The sequence below is a fragment of the Molothrus aeneus genome, chromosome 1 (assembly GCF_037042795.1).
Source record: "Molothrus aeneus isolate 106 chromosome 1, BPBGC_Maene_1.0, whole genome shotgun sequence".
Classification (NCBI taxonomy): domain Eukaryota; kingdom Metazoa; phylum Chordata; class Aves; order Passeriformes; family Icteridae; genus Molothrus; species Molothrus aeneus.
This window is the reverse complement of record NC_089646.1, coordinates 50,658,496-50,676,435: the sequence shown is the minus strand read 5'-3', so window position 1 is coordinate 50,676,435 and position 17,940 is coordinate 50,658,496. Positions and strand designations below refer to the sequence as shown.

At 35.9% G+C, this 17,940-nt stretch overlaps 1 protein-coding gene across 1 annotated transcript in view; it reads left to right on the top strand.

Annotated features, from left to right (window-relative positions):
* The window catches only part of CNTNAP2 (contactin associated protein 2), a 1,033,176-nt gene that overhangs the window by 705,481 nt on the left and 309,755 nt on the right, over positions 1-17,940 (top strand). The window contains exon 13 of the mRNA XM_066557113.1: positions 14,206-14,406. Within this exon, the coding sequence (XP_066413210.1) occupies positions 14,206-14,406 (201 nt within the window). The remainder of the gene's footprint in view (positions 1-14,205; positions 14,407-17,940) is intronic.

The window sequence follows — 17,940 nt, the reverse complement described above, 5'->3', positions numbered from 1 at the left end:
CGACTGTAAGATGAGCTCTGAAACTTTGTACAGTGAGTAGGGAGCATCTACAGCCAGAGAACTTGCAGAGAAAATTTTTAAATTTGGAATGGAAAGATGCAGTTGCAAACCAGGTCTCTTGTTCAGAAAGTCTTAACTGATAGGTATAAGGAGCTCCTTCTACTTGTGTACTGGAAGCCAAGTGTTTCAATGTTAGGGGTCTGGGTTCATGTTTATTATCTTCAGAGTTCACATTATTAAGAGAATTAACATGCTTTTTATGCTTCCTGCTTTAGAGTTTTTTTCCATTTGCTAAGCCCCAGTTTTCTTCAGGAAGTCTGGAAATATTGGTTTTATCTAGTATGTTTCAGGATATGCTTCCCTGAGTGAGAGCTATTGAGGTTATAATCTTCAATTATCCTAGATGAGATTTATTAGACTAACACTGCACACACTGCAACACTCAATAGTAAGCAAGTTAAGAAAACTGATGAGAAGAAATTATTATCTTCCTAATATTATTTTTGTGTGTTTTGCCAAAGCAGTACTCTAAGCCTTGAGATGATAGTCCTCCAAAGAGAATAGCTTTTTATCTTCATGTTGGGATGCATTTGTGCATCAAAAATGGAAATCACAGTAAATTTTCTTTCTGAACAGCGTTTGCTGACTACAGTGGAATTAGGCTTGTCAGTAATGATAAAAAAATTATGTTTAATATCATGTCAGTAGGAGTAGGAAAAACTACTGTCACAAAATAATTTCAAAGGCGATGTTGTAAATAATTGTGTTGGATATCTAGGACCATCACTACTCGATTGAATTTGCTTTTTCTTAGCAATAGCTTGGTGGACAGGAATTGGTGTTCTCACAGAGACATGGATACCCTATAGAAGCTGAGTGAGTGCTGACTTAGCTCTCCAAAGCCCAAGTGTATATTATTTGAGGGTGTAGATCATAAGCATGTTTCTGTAAGAAGCATTTTTCTACTTGAAGATGCATTATTGCTAATTTTGTTCTGGTAACTACCACAGAACTAAGCTGAAATGTTCAATCTTGTGTTGTATGATAAGCCTCTGATGAACAACCAGCTGAGCCAATTGGATGCTCACCAAAAAGTGTACTGAGACTCTTCAGGTGACTGACATCTCTGCTAGGCAGAGTAGAAACAACTGGGGCAGACTCATAAGTATTTCTGGTCAAGGGTCATTAGCAAAAGGACTTACTTATGATCTTGCCTTGTGCACTGGCATGAATATTCATGGCTTGTCTCTCTCATTGCAATAAACCAAATTACTTAGAAATTAAGGATATATGGGAAATGAAAACTACAAAAAAAAGGCACTAACCAACTCAATTAATGTTAATATTCAGAAGGGCTGTCTGACATTTCTGCAGCTCTTACCACTGTGTCCTGGAGCGCTGAGTGGTTGCTTCATTTCTGCCTGACACTGTTGCAGATTTTTGCTACAACTGTTAGATTAATGTAAAAACCGTGTTACTTAACACCGAGCTGTATTGCAAACCTATACTTTCAAATGCTTTGCAGGGCTTTGTGGCATCTGCAGTGGAAAAGAAGCACTGCAGATGCCAGAGACCAGCAAACCACATTTTTCATTGCATCAGAGACAGAAGAATCAAATTAGAGTAGCTGCTGTTTCAGCCTTCTTCTTAGGTAGAAGTCGCTAATCAATCTTACAGGTTTCAGTATTAAGTGAAGTGCCAAACCTAGACAATTTTTCAAGATTAAATTTTAATATTTCCAAATCACATAATGTTTTTTGAAAGTGTAACTAGAACAAAGATAATTTCTCTTGAAATTACTTCTGTTCCTCCCCATCCTTTTGTTTCCAGGTCTGGGAGATGTCTTCTATTAACTCAGTTGCTAACATTTGGTTGAAATGTATTTTAAACTAATATTTTAATACCAACATCAATATTGCTTCTCTTTCTCTTCCCTTTTCAATAATGTTTTTTGCTTTATATGGTCTCTAAGCTATTTCTTCAGATTCATGAGTGACACTGCATGTGGAGCAATTGTCAGTATTATCTGTGTGCTTTTGAGTAAATAATAAAAGTAAACCTAAATCCTGGCCCAAACCTGTGGATGTCTTGAGATGTAGTCAGTTCCCTCAAATGGTCTGCTCTTGTGTCGCTGTAAAAAATTCCAGGGTTTGTTAAATGTTTTATATCTTTTAGGTAGGTATGTTTTTAGATTTGGGGGGTTTTGTTTGCTGGTTCATTTTTTTTAAGGTAATAGAAGGATCTTTATATTTCATTTATTTGTAACATATTCTTATGCCAGAGTGACTATCTGCCAGGTGACTGCAATAAAATAGATTTTGAAGAAAACAGGACTGTTCACTCCTTTTCTATATAGTGTAAAGATTTTCCATTATTAGGAAATTCGTAAACGCTTTATTTTGATCTTTTGCTTTTGTTGAATTTAGTGTTCACTGAATTTCAGCATTGACATTTTAATGCCGGATACTTTCATAGATGGCTTTGCTTTTTGGATCCAATCTTTTTTTCATGGACTAAAAAATGCTACAAATGAAAGCTAGTTTTATGTCTAAAAACTGAGATTAGTTTTGGTTCTTGAATTAATGATGGGAGCATTTTATTTTGTGATAAATTTCCTGAGCTGTCCAGTCTGCATATTTAATAAAATTTTACTCACTAAGTGGATACTCAGTAGATTACATTATAGTGAAATTTCAGCTCTACTGAAATGTTTGAGTTGCATCAGCTACTTGGAAACAGTTTTCTGGCTACTAGAAATTAGGAGACCCTACTGTAAGCGATTGTATTAGTGCTGGGTAAGGAACAGTGTCTGAATCCTGCATGTTCTACGCTGTGCACAGTTCATGCAGAGGAAACCAAAAGCCTTCTTTTCACCTCTGACATCCCTACACCCAAAGCAATGTACAGGTACAAATCCCCAGACTCACATTGTCTGAATGCCCAGATTACTTTAAAAGGACACCCAGCAGCTATGTGAAGTGCAAGGCCAGCAAGGGATGGACGGGTCCCTGGGCAGAAACACTTGTACTGCCCGTGTGCTCTCCTTTAGACACTTGTGGCTGCCCACTTTGCAGACCACTTTCCCTCCTCAGGAAGCTGTGGGGAGCAATGAGGTCGCCCCTCAGCCTCCTCCTCTCCAAACTAGATAAGCCCAGTGTCCTCAGTTGCTCCTCAGAGAACATTCCTGCCAGCCCCTTCCCCAGCTTTGGTGTCTTCCTATGAACACATCCAAGTATCATAATTCTCTTTATAAATTATGGGGCCCATAACCTCACACGATAATTAGGGAGAGACCACACTGGTGCTAGATAGAGCAGGATAATCACTTGTTTTGACTGGCTGGTGATGCTGTGTTTGATTCACTCCAGGATGGGATTTGCCCTCCTGGCTGCCAGAGCATACACTGCTGGCTCCTGTTGAGCCTTCTGTCAGCCAGCACTCCCAGACCCTTCTCTGCTGCCACTCCTCTCCCAGCCTAGACTTGCATCTGCTCTTGCTGCACCCCACGTGGAGAACCCAACATTTGCTCTTGTCAAATTGCATGCCATGGATGATTCCACAGTACTCCACCTTATCCAGATCCCTGTACAAGGCCTCTTGCCCCCCCCCTCCTGAAAGAGTCAACAACACCTCCCAGTTTAGAATCCTCCACAGACTTGCTCACCATGCATTCAACTAATGCATCCAGATCACTGATGCAAACATTGAACAGAACTGGCTCTAGAATTGCACCCCGAGGAACACCACTAATCACTGGTCACCAGCCAGATATAGCCCCCACCACCCTTTGAGCCTCACCTTTCGGCCAGTTCTTCACCTAGTGGACCATGAAGCTGGAGTTTGAGGGGGTTAGGGTATTTTCCTCCCCTTTCTTACTGTTTCCCCTCTCAGTCAGTGCGTGGAATGAAACCTTTGACCCATTGAATTCATTGGGGAAATTTTGTGTATATTGTTATTTCCTTATGCACCTAAATTTTGTGTGTATGTGCATTTTGAATTGTTTTAATAATATGGAAAGAATAAATATGCTTAGTCAGATATGCAAGTTTCAGACCTGCATTAGAATGGAGATTGATTTCTGCATCTTCTCAGAGTGTAACAAAGTCAATAGCCTTCATAAAATCTCAGAATTTTGTTCAAGTGTTTAATCTTCTGTAGTGGGCAATATTTAGAAGTTAAGCAAAGAGAATTATCTGCCATAATGTATACTTATTATACATATGTACATGTTTATCTCTGATGGGCAAGAGGAACTTCACAGACTTTTTAAATGTCATTATTTTAATTTCAGCTATAGATAGTTTAATTGTTCTTGGAGTACCCTATGGAATTCAGAGGGCTGCCTTAATATTCAAGGGGGTATAATTTATTTGTCTTCTTCAAGGAAATAAACTTCCTATTTGTTGGATATGGGGAAGCCGAATGAAATAAATAGCAAATTGCTTAATAACTAGTGAACGCACTTGAAGACCCCTAAGTAGTTGATTGCTAAATGGTTTCCATCACTGTTGAAAATTTCATTTCAAAAGTACTTATTTTATTCCAGACATCATCTTTTTATACTATGATGGAGAAATAATTTAAAATTCTAAATATAATGTAGCCAAGCAGCTTAGTCGCCAGGAAAGTTGCATGAGGTGCATGTGTACTTACCAAGAGAAAAGATTATATAAATGTAAAGAAGAGTGATTGACTGAGGCCAAAGGGTAGGTCCAGGCCAAGCAAGCTGGAGTACATGGATTAGCTGTAGTCAACTTTTGCAGGAATCAGCTTAACTGTATGTGTAGTATTCTTCATAACCTCTAAATATCAGGCTGATGAATGTGAAGAGATGTTTCCTTGCAAATTTCTCATTGCTCTAGAAAATGTTTTGCTGTTGCAATGGTTGGTTTCCATATATATTTGGTACCTCAGTAGGAATAGAGACAGTTTAATACCTCTTTTTCCAGATAATGATACAACAAAACACTTAGCTATTCAGTTCTGTTGAACCTGATCTACAAAGTTCAATTATGCACAGTCATGAATTTTTCAGCATCTCAGAATTATCAATTTAAAATATATAATTTCTGCATAATGAGATGGGTTAAATTTATTCATAGATGGTGTTATATTTCTTAGTGGATTTGAAGTATATGGGATAGTATATGCAATCCTTTGATGAAAAAGAAAGTAATATTAGATCGAGTAAAAAAGCAACTTCATTTTCACATACACCACCCTCTTCTCCAAATTCTGTGGTGTTTTCTGTATGCTGTGATTTCTATATTCAGGCATAACAAGACTATTCAGTAACACTAGGTTTATGGAAATAGACATATTCCTTGATTTCTTTTCATGTCAGAAATAGCTTTCTGAAAGCAAGAATCTGCTGGATTTCTGCTAGCAGAAGCCAGCAAGGCAGCTGGTGCAGCATTGGGCTTTCTCAGAGAGGTGTTTTTACACAGCACTGTCTTTGAGCTATATGACACTTAAGGTATAACTTTTACAGATGTGTAAAGGATACTTGGAGTAGGAGACTGCAAGGATAGTTGGAGTTTCTGAAAATGCTAATTTGTATTTTCTTAAAAGAAACTTTTGTATAAAAGCATTCTGTTCCTTCAGGTGGAAATAATGTCCCCTGCAATGGGTTATGGTGTTTTAATGGTAGTCCTGAGATGAGATGGAAAGTCATTCTTTGTCTACAAAGTGAAAAACTTAACATTCAAGAATTTCTAGAAGTTAAAAGTTTCTTATTGATCTAGCATGATCTTTATTCTCCATTCTTATAGTACTTTTAATTCTCCCATTAGAAGAATTACATTTGTGAACTTTACTACTCACAGGTGGAAATGGGATATTGGTCTTTTCTCAGGATCAAGCTGCAAGTTTTACCATAAACTAGCATAGAAATTTATTATGTTTTTTCTCTTCTACTGTCAAATTTAGATTGAGACAGAATGAGATAACATTCAGAATAGGAAAATCTTTTAAGCATACTTTATTAAATTTGCTGACTTTGCTATGAAGTCTGATTGACTTTTTCTTCTCTCCTAATGTCACTCTGTGCCACATATCAAACCACAAGTGTACTAAAAATTTTCATAGAATGTCTTAAAATAATGCATGGAATGGTAATTCAAGTCATGCTTTGTTTGAGAGATTACAAATAAAGACATTGAAGACATCAAAATTCTTCTGTCAGTCACAGCATAACTAAACTTCATTCTGCTGTTCATCTTGTTCATCCAATATCAATGCTTTTTGAATTATCCAAATAAATTTTAGCACAGTTGTCAAAAAATACAGGAAACATGATTTTGTACTAAAATACATATAATAGTAGTTTTTGTTATTTAATTAGGCAATGCTTACATTTATGTAGTAATTAAAATGGGATTCCTAAATTTAAATGTGGCCAATATGATTCAGAATAATGATGAAATAATTGCAAACTACCAAGAACATGCACTAAAACTTAGAAGTGTAAGTTCTCCAGTCTGGAGGCACCTTTTGAAAGAAAAATAGAAAGTTTTTTCAGGAGGTTGCCTAACATTCAGTTTATTGATGCAATCATTAGAAAGGGTACTTCAGCACACTAGATTCTTTTTCCTGTCTACAAAGTGGAGTTAGCAGGATGTGAGAGAGGAGAGTGGAGTATGTTCTTCTTGAGAGAACTAACTTGCATCAGTGTAGAGTATGGTGAGCATCCAAGCACTTAGCTGATGGTGGAATGAAAGATAATGGGAGTTTTTAGTGGTAGCACTTGAGACCTGCATTAGTGTCTTTCTGTCTCTCCACGAAAATAAAGTCAGCCAGAACAGCTCAAGAAATGTTTTCTTATGGTCCTAGCTAACATAGTGAAAGATTTGAAGAGCCCTTTTCTTCAGGATATCCTTTGAAATACATTTTTTAAAACCGTGTTACTTTTTTTCAGTGATTCTAGGAAGACTTGTTTGGGATCATAGCTAAAGGATTGTGCTATGTTGCTCTATAAAAGAAAACATCATGCAGTAGTTCATTTTTTTTTACATGCATATGCTCCTATGATATGCTAGAATGAACTGAAAGATGCTTTAAAGGAGACATATTCAATCTTTCTGTTTGTGTAGTACTTGTTTATATGTGAGGCTGCTCCTCAGAAAGTAGAATCAGTTCTTGATTCTTCAGTTATTGAACTGTTAAAAAAAGTTTTCAGCCTTTCCCCATATTCTGCTCACTGTGCTGAAAACAACCACACTGTTAATTCTTTTATGTCCTTTGTTCTTAAGTTTAATGTTCCTTAATCTAAACTGAACTGCAATTGCCATCTGTTAGACCAGGCACTTAAATGATCCGAGTCCTCCTTCAGATGGCTATACTGTATCTCATTATTTATTGTTCCTTTCAATAGAGTTTTTTTTTAAACTCATGCCTCTAATAACACCCATAGGAGGTAATTTTTGGCATTAGGGCACAGATCAGATTTAAGCTATTTTCCCCAGGCACTGTTTTTCAGCATAACAATATCTGTTGTTGCAGTCTTTTTTCTTTGAAGACACGAGTGATCTCTATTCTGTTCTCAAGGTAGTCTTGTCATTAGCTTTTCACATACAACTGTGTTGAATAGTTCAAAATCATCTCTGGTAATCCAGAGAATTCATCCTCTACTTGCTACTTTGCTAGTGTCCCTTGAGATTTCTAACAAGTTTCATTGGAACAGCCATTTCATTATCATTTCTCTGGAAACTTTTGGTTCCCACAAAACTGTATTTTGGTCACTTCCTTCCACTCTATTTTGTAAAGTATATGAATTTATCTGTTGTATATAAATTATTAGAAAATTATATCCTTCAATGTCACTGTAAGTTCACAAAATAAATAAAATTTTCTCTTTCCTGAACTGTTATGAAAGAAACTATGTAAATACAAGGAAAGCGTATTGCTTCACAGGACACCATTGTAAGTAAAAAAAGCACTTAAGAGTCTCAATTAAATTTGAAGATTCATTATTGTCTTGATCAAGAAACAAAGGAATGAAAGGCGTAGACATAGAAAATGAGCACAGGAATGGCTCAATTACATTTTCAGATTGCCTCTATTCCCCACCTAAATAGATTAAGAAACTGACTGGCTTTGCTTTCTATAGAATTCAGTTCATAAAAACACTCTTCAATTACTCTTTTTTTTTTTCTGAATATTGGATTTCTCTGTCTAAACCCCATTTTTTCATTAGTAAGATGATAGCAGTTCATATCACCAGAGTAACTGTACTGAAAAATTGACATTTCCAAATCTCAGACAAGATTGTCAAAGCGCTCATTAATTTCAGAGGAATGTATATTTTTCATTTTTATAAACTCAACTGTAGCTCCTTTGAAGTCCACAGCAGAATTCATTTTAAATTGCTATATATAGGTTTGAGCTTTTATATATAAGCACACACCAAGAGAAATATAAAAGGATGGAGAAGAGGATATGACCTGCTGTAGTTTTTTCCACATCAGTTGGGTACATCAGGTCTTGCATCTACAAAACTGTTGCAAAAAAAGTAACAATGTGAATAAACTAAGCAATGACTGTTGTGTTATTATCCCACACAATTTAACAATACCAAGTAGGCTCTTATCAGAAAATAAAATTGCAGGCCTTATAATATGAGATTATTACAATTCCAATTTTTGTCCTCCCTAGAAGGCAGTCCACTTTTAAATGGGTTAACCTGTCTAGTTTCTTGAGTGATTTGTAGTGTAGCATATTGTAGAACATACTGCAGTAATCTAATTTGAAGGGACAAAAAGACTGATGATGGCAAAAATCAGGATGCCTAGTAAGGAACCACCTCCAGGCTTTTATATGCTCAAGAATTCTCAAAATCATCTTCTCCAAGGTTTGAACCAGGAACCAAGGTGCTCTCATACATCAGCCAAATTTTAGGTCAGGAAACTGCATCCATCAAAACACTCACCACAGATATATTGAGGGAGAGAGAGAGAGAGAGTAGATGATCTTTCCTGAGAAATCAAACTGTTTTCTGATTTCTTGAAAATACCTAATAAAATAGTATCTTAAGCATATAAGTCCATTAATTAAAAAAAAGGTGAACTCTAATAGCAATACATATAACTGTAGATTGAAATAAATGGGGGAAAATGTATCCATAGCTGTGGAATAGAAGCATTATGTTTTCTGAAATTTATTTTTCAAACTTATTATCAGTAATTATCATTACAAAAGATTACTTAATTTGTTTGTGAGAAGCAAGTTCTTCTTGCTTAACTGAGCACCAAGCAAATGAGTAAAGTTCAGCGATAGCAGAAACTGACTATCTGCAAAATACTCAATAGCATAATGATAAATATCATCATAACATCATTAAATACACTGAATATTAAGTGGGAAAATCACTTATGTTAATATTTGATTTGATCACTTGAATAGCTGGTGAACAAGGAAATTTTTATTTAATTTTTCTTTTTATTAGTGAACCATTACTAATACTTATTATTTTATTTGCCACCTACTTCACTTTTTATTGGAAAAAGGAGTAGTGAGTAGGTAGAACTGTAGATCAGTCATTGCAACTGAAAAGTACTTTCAGCAAAATAAATTATGTCACTTTATTGTCATTTTAAGGACATAAATGACAGTGGTCATTTCCTTTCTTAAAAAATTATTCTTAAATTAAGAAACTTAATCTTAATATAATATATATCTGTTAGAGAAGAACGGTTTCAGTAAGGAGTAACGTAGAGACTAAATTACAGGGAACCTATTTTCTCTATAATTGCATCAAACGTATCAGCAGTTTGGATCTAATTAGATTGTTCTTAGTGAAAACCATTATGAATTCTATTAAGAAACTATGGATACTGGCTTTTGGCATTCCATTCAAAGAAAATTATACTTCATCTTCACTGCTGAAAACAAAATAATGGCAGAACCCATTTTTTTTCCCCTGTGCAACTGCAACACGCTATGCACCATTAAAAAAACCTCTAAGATATGCATTTGAATGAAGAAGTGGTCATCTTGGAGGCCCTTATTTTCCTGAAGTGTTAGCAATTAGCTAGTGCTGGTACTCTGTCCTCCAGTGGGAAAGCTAGAATCAGCCTAGTAAATCCAGTTAGGACCTCATATACTTCCATGTGTAGGGGAAATGTATTTTGGTGGTGCCCAAGTCATACACACAGCTGTGGCTGACAAATTGTCTCTAAACACTTGTGGTTAGCAATAGCCATATGCCAGGTGTTGTTCAAATAACTGCTTGTGTATTAGGGGAATACTCATTCCAGTGTTGTGGTGACAGGAATTGCCAGGGATATGTATCCAATTACTGTTAACTAGGACAGATTTTTCACTTCTGCATACCTTAAATGGGACTTCTGTGTACTATTGACAGAAAATAAGGATATATTAACTATGAATACCATATCCTGTACTCAGCTACGTGGGGGCAATGCCATCAATGGTGAAGATACAGATATTTGAGATAGAGTGAACTATCTGCATTAACTTTTCTGTAACAGAAGGTGACTGCAAGCAGGGTACTGATTCCATCTCTCTCAAGAATGGTCTCAAGAAATAAGGAGTTTCTGAGAAACTGAAAACATGAGTGAAGATATTGGCCTCATCTTCAAGTTACAAATGCCTAGCTGATTTCCATGGAAAGTATAAACACATTAACAAATTTTTAAGAGTAAAAGGCAAAAAGCAGTTTATAATCAATAATAAATATCTACACTCAGTAGGTAAGGCTGAGATTTCTGCCTAGCATCTATCTCCTTTGATTCTTTTCAGACACCTTGAAGCCAGCCCCACAAATGTATAAGTCTATGTATTCACGAATCTGCATTTGGTGTGGAGGGGAGATAGATTTTTGTCTGTTAATGTGTTTTCCCAGCCCAGGAAAGGCCCTACCATTCTGTACAGTTTTAGTCCTTGTGTCATGGCAGTGCTTTACACTTACATCAGGAAAATATGTGAAGAGCACGAATACCCAGAGAAGAAGCTTCCCTCCTATACACCAGCTGCAACTTCTGCCACACCCTCTCTCTGTGCCTGACCTGCAGGCACAGATGCTTCAGCTTCCAGAGTTTGGACAAGACAGCTTGCTGAATGTGTTCATGGGTCATTTGAGCCAGACTTAAAAAATTAGTTGCAAGTGAAATAAGACCTAGGTTTATTTTCAGTATCTGACCAGATGTATGCTAATAAATCTCCCATCATCTTTTAGACAGCAGGAAGGATTAAGCTGCTTTTCTGTAAAAGATTATTGACTTTATGCACATATATATGTTTATTGATAAAAAGATCAATTACAAGGTGGAACAAAACTTAACCATTAGTAGTATTTGTATTTTGACAGGGTTCTGAAATTGTTCAGAGGATGCATTTGACTGACAAGGGTATGTTTATATCATCTTTAGTACAGTGTGCCACAGTAAAGATTAAACTTCCTAACTTGGAGGGGAAGTGACTGTATATTGGCTAGAATCTGCTATCCATAGGAAAATTCCTCCTCAAACATAATGCCTAACACAATTCCTACTGCTAGTCACATTCCGTACCTTGTGGCTAGACTAGGAGTCTTAGCTGGATCAAAAATTCAATATGAGGCTCTAACTGTCCTGGCACCTTCCTTACTGACACTTTTGTGTTCTTACATATACCGTGTTTTCTGCTACAAATGAGAGGGTTTTGTCAGTGAATGTGTATAAACTATCTCAATCCTTTCTTGAAAATGAATCTGCAGTAAACTTCCATACAAGGCTCTTAACAAAACTGGATTATATTCTTTATATAATTTTGACAGGTGACAATTAAAAATTTTTTATTGGTACTTGGAAGCAGGATTCCTTTCTCCTGATTTTTTACTTTCTTTTTCTCAATGCAAGAATATTACTGTGTTTTACAAAAAGCTTTGGACTAAGGATATGAATACCAAAATAATAACCATCTTGCATCACATGCTGAATTTCATCTCATTTGGCTAGTCATGTGTACAACCTGTGGAAGATTTGTCTGCTTTGCTTACCTTATCTCTGAACATTTGATTAGAAAGCCTTAACACCGTATCAGTTGCAAACACATGGGTCCACATGATTCCAATATAATCCAAAATAGCCTGACACTATGCAGTAAAAATTAGGACTGGAAAATAAGGCAGAGCACAGAATCCTGGAGATAAGCATAATCATAATGTGGAGAGATATCTTTACCCTGGGTCACACCAAAACTTATCAGTGGATGTAGGCACATTCCTGTGAACTTGGTGAAGAAGTACTGAAGCACTTTTGAGTGTGTGTCAGCTTGGCAAAGTGTTTCCATGTAGCAAAAATATCAAAGTGCAGGTTACAAGTTTTAGAATGACTGAGATTTGCATTAACAGGCAAGAGATTTACATAGGAGAATTGAAAACATACTGCAATGCACTACATTTTATGGGTTTTATTGCTGTACGGCACATCTGTCAGCTGAATAAGTGTACTTAGAAAATGCCAGGTGATCTGCCTGGAGAGTCTGTTTTTGTGATAAATACAGCAAAGTTAGCAGTGTGGGTGTGCTTCATTTCTGCATCTCTGAAGGACAACTGTGGTCAATGGTGTCGCTTGACAGAACAGCTGATAGGGGCAAAGGCCTGATTCATTTGGGAATCTGGGCTTTCCTACAAGCCAGTTTAAGGCACCAGAGTAGATCCTTAGTGATGTCTTTTAGGTTTATTTTTTATTCCAAGACAGATTTCTTTGACTATGCCCTCAGGGGTAGAAATATATAAGGCAGAAAAATTAAAAGAAAAACTGAAAAACAACTTAAAATGTGAAAAAACCTTGCATGACAAATATTACTGACAAAATCTGATTCACTTCTAGGAAGTTTTGTGGTGATGAGTTTCAGGTTAATGTCTAGAGAAAAGAGAATTTTCTGTGGTTTGTTTACAGAGAGGATAATTGACCTATTTCAGCCCTTGTCTATGTGAGATGCACAATATGAGTAGTACATTTCAGCTGAGTTAGTGGATTTTTAGAGTGGTACCTAGTCAACCTAAATTTTAAAAATTCTTCACACCTAAGTGATAGAATAGCATTCTTACAGGGAGACAGTATCAATAATATTGACTGAATCTTCATAGTTTTCATTCTGAAGTCCTAAATTACTCAGATAATATTTTTTTTCATTTTGGTTCAGTGGAATGTCCCTCTAAGAAAAATAAATGGTTGGTCTATAACAGCAAAGTTTCTGTGGCTTGTCTTTGTTTCCTTTCTAAACTCCCTTCCAACTTCAACAAATCTTGCTATAAAATGAGTGTGGAATGTTCTGTTTCATTATTATAATACCTCATCTTAAATCTTCTTTGGTAACTACTGACAAATGGTTCACAGAAACATTTCTAGATACTTGCTGTTCAGTAGTTTAGAGAAATAAAATGCATACAGACATTGTTCTGGGCTGGATATAACACACTTTTTGCATGACCCTGCAAGAAAAGTTTGTTGCAGGTGTCAAGATTTGGCCAATATTGCTGTATTTCTTATAAAAAAAATTTAAGTTGTCTTTCTCCCTTTGTGCCTTTTCACAACTAAACAGAAGATTTTGTATTTCCATTCTACTTTGATTAGTTCCTGTGGTGCTATCTGTACCATAACCATAATCAGTAAAGTTACATGGTGCTGCTGTTTTAAAACATTTAAGTCTCAATAAGCAGTAATTTTGTTTTACCCTAGAACACATCCTGGGTAAAAAATGTGGAAAAATTTTCAGTGTTAATTGCTAAATATGTAACCACATGAGAATTTGGTGCATCCTCATTGTTACTTTACTACTACTTTAGTAAAGCAGTGTTTCTCTCCAGCCCACGGCAATTTACAATGCACAGTGAATGTTCTTCACATAAAGGCTTCGAATCCTTAGGACATCAGCCTTCTGCCTTTCTAACCAAAGTTAATCCTTATTAGTTCCATATGTAAGTATAAGCATCAGCTGTTTAAGGAAGACCTCTCACATGGTATATTTGGTATCTTTTCATAAAGGTGATCAGAGTTTCTTCCCTTCATCAGTTCATAGCTGGAACCATGCTGTCACATGATGACCTTTCACGTGCAGTGCCCTCCTTCCCAACTACCAAATATCAACAAATATCTTGTAGAACAGTTTTATCTTTTGACAAAGGCCTAAATTTATTTGAACTTAGTTCCTCTGTCTGTCTCTTACCAGTTCTTGTCTTGTCTTTCTTGCCCTCTCTTTCAGAGGATAAAGTATGGACAACTGTGTACCATGATCTGCAAATGCAGACTTCTGTGGGAGGCAGCAGCCCGGAGAAGTTATCTGTGCTGCAGCTGAACTACAGTGCAACAATGGACCAGATTTCTGCCATTACCAGTAGTGCTGAATACTGTGAGCAGTTTATCTCCTATTCTTGCAAAATGTCCCGGCTGCTGAATACACCAGGTAGGCTGAGAATGGGGATATCCATTAAATACGGTGTTAAAGAGCTTTAGCTCAACAATTTGACAGGTATTGCTGTTAGGTAAGTCCATTCATTGAACATACTTCTTTGTTCTCCTTTGTTAAAGAGGGTGAAAGTACAGAAGATACTATTTTCTTAAGAAAATTTGCCTGTTTGCTCACTACTAAAATGATTGGTATTGGACCAAGTGTTTGTGTGTTCTCCTCTCAGATCTTAAAGCAGGTGGCATTCTTAAAGCAGGTGGCATTCGGTAAACACAGTAACTTTTAAAGTTTAATCAATAGAGGCATTGAAAAATTGCTTTGAACTTTATCCTGTTTTTCTGGTTATCAGCTTTCATATGCTACAGTCAGCAAGGGTTGAATGAAGGTTAGAATTTTTCCACTAACACTTTTGAAACAGTTTCTTAAATGCATAGCATTTCATAATAATGAAAGGATAATCATATGTCTTATACATTGTAGAGAATGGCATGGTCAGTAATGCAATTGTGTGAGAAATTATATGCTATTACCTACAAGTAGATTAAGTATAAGATTGTTCTTTTGCTGTGTAGTTTTACTGGAAAAGAAACCCTTTCTACATGTGCCTCCTCAACAAATGTTACCTGTAACCAATAAAGACAAAAGTATTAGTTGTTCCAGAATTAGCACACAAAGAAGGAATTGTGTTTTAAAAGCTCTATTAATATGGAGCAAGTACTTTATACATGCTATCATTGTGTATGATAGATTTTGATGTTGAATAAATCTTAATGGTACTTAGGGAAAACTGGTTTATAAGTAGAAACATATAACAGATTTTTGTGACTGTGAACTGAGTTCATTGTGATAAGAGCAATTCAAATGCATTTCAGATTAATTTAGTGGCTGCATGCTTACAGTGTTATACTTTAAGTTGCTTTCCTTCATAGATTTTTTTGAATATTTTCTCATAGTGCTATAGATAAGTATTCATTTGTAATGCCTGTGTATCTTATTCCTATTTCCATAAGCATTCCATTAGTTAATAGAGATGTAATGCTTGTTACTCCTCTCCATCCTCCCTGCTGCTTTTTAACTATTTCTAATGCATGCTTTGTCTCTGTTGCTGTTATTTTGCTAAATTTAGCATAGCACAGAGACCCTGCAATGTGGGAAATGATTTCTTCCTTTTTGAGCCTTAATGCACAGGATCCTGAATCATGTTCATAACTAGAGGTGTTCTGATTAGATTCTGCTGATGGATACAAACACCCTGCTTGCATATGCCTCAGAAAAGTTGTATATGAATGCAGCTTTAGCAGGTATTTAGAAGGCAAATTTATTTGGTAATAGAACTGGAGAGACTGGGCTTAGAAAGCTCATAGTTTACACAGAGTGCAGTGTAAGATTCTTCTTCTTGATATGTATAAGACTATTATTTAAATTTGTACTTGTGAATATATGTTTATATTATAATAAATATATGCTGTAATTGCAGGTGTTAACCCTTGCTTCTAGATTTAAAGGACAATTAAGCAGCACACAAAATAATAACTCGCTGATTTTTTTTTTTCTTAAGGAACAAGCAGTTCCAAATACTTACATTTTTAAGGTTCTTAGAAAATTTTGAGTGTACTTTGCAGGTATCTCCTTCTTCATGTTTTCGCCTTTTGTACGGAAAAATAATTTCTCTTAGAAATTCTTTATAAGACTTTTTTTTGTCTGGAAAGTGAGTTTGAACAGATTTTTTATAATATGGGTTTAGGTTTTGTTTCCTTTTAAGCGAGAGAAAGAAGCAAAAAATATTATTTTTGCCTAGACAGTAACAAAAAAATCACACTGTTGTGTTTGCATAACACCTGTAGTGGTTTGTACACATAGAACAACAGTGATTTGTGTGTTAGTGGGAAAGAGGCCAATACATTTTCTTTCTATGTGTTCTTGGCTTCAGTGTACGGTTTCTAAACTAAGGAAATAATTTTTCATACCTTTCTCTGCTCTGGAGGATTGCCATATTTGCTGAATATATTATGACACCCTATTCATCTCACAGCACAGCTCAAAGCACTCATGTGGCATCTTCCACCACTGAGCTTTGCATATAAATCATTGCAGTACAGTTCCCACACAAAGAAATGAAAAAAAAAAAAAAAAGAAGAAGAAAAAAAAAGATTTTGTGTTTCTCAGGAAGTGAGAAAAGTGCTGGCGGTATTGCAGCCAATAGTAAAACCTCTATTAGCATCATGAGATCAGGATAGTGTTTGTGGCCTTGACTTTTACACATACACATTTCAGATATTTAAAAACCACTTAGGATAGAAAGGTCCTTTTCTTTTAAAGTGCATCAAAGAGAACTGAGAAAACAGAGAAGATAGTTAAGCAATTCAACTTTTTCACTTTTTGTATCTTGTGAATCCTTTCGTTTTGCAACATGGCTCCTTCCCAGGGAGAAATTGATCAGTTAAAATATTTAAACAAGTCAGGACTCCAGATGTTTATTGATCTATTAATGACAGGTAAGTGGACCACAGCTTTTGCTGCTTATTGTTGTGGTGTTTCCTGGCAAGGTAGAGATATATACAACCCCACTGATTCTGCTGCTAATAATAGCTTAAATAACATTTATGGTATGAAACTACATCAGAATTCTGTGTTTGAGAAAAACCTTCATATTAATCAGCCTGTTTTGTTGTGAGGTTTTTCTGGCTGCAGGCACAGCACTCAAAGAATTCTCATTGTCATGTGATTTCAGAGGGATATATGAAAATTAGTCTGTACAAACTAAGAATTCTTATTCTTCTGTTATGAGATTTATACTTAAAGACTTTATTGTTTCCTGTCCAAGTCTTTTTTTCTTAATTATGAGTTTTCATCCTGGCAAAGTAACATGTACATCCTAGAAAAAATTTTAAAATCATTGCTGACAAGAGGGAGTGGGAGTGATTTTACAGGTAATAATGCCACTGCCTTTCTACTTAGTCTGAGGGAAGATAGTAATAAGTTCCATTTCCACTGTAAATGAAGTAATAAGTGACTTCTGAAAACATACCTAGGGATCTCATAAGGCTATAGGATAATTCAGATTTGAAGGTACTGCAGAAGGTCATCTGGTTCAATTTTCTGCTCAAAGCTGAATGAACAGTCCTTTTCTAGTAATCAGCAAAGGCTATCTGGAAATGCAATTTTCTGTCTTTTCTATTTTGCTTTGGGGTTTTTTTGTTTTAAACTTGCAGCCCAATATGTAATGAATTATGTTCAAACCTAGGGGTCTGTTTCAAAGCCTCACTAAAGAGGCTTTGAAACAAATTATCCAAAAACCAAAATTAATCAAGATAGCTTGGTGACTTTCTTAAGGAAGTACAAAACCAGACACCTCTGCTGAAAAAACCCTATTTTATCACAAAAAACAGGAAAATTATGGATACACCATAAATTTCTGAGGAAACTGTTTTCAATCAGGGATCCTGCAGTGGCTCCAGCTGTCTCACAGCCTTTATGCTCCTGACTTTGGTACAGATTTGCTCTAACTGTGGCAGGTTTTGTTGTTGTTTT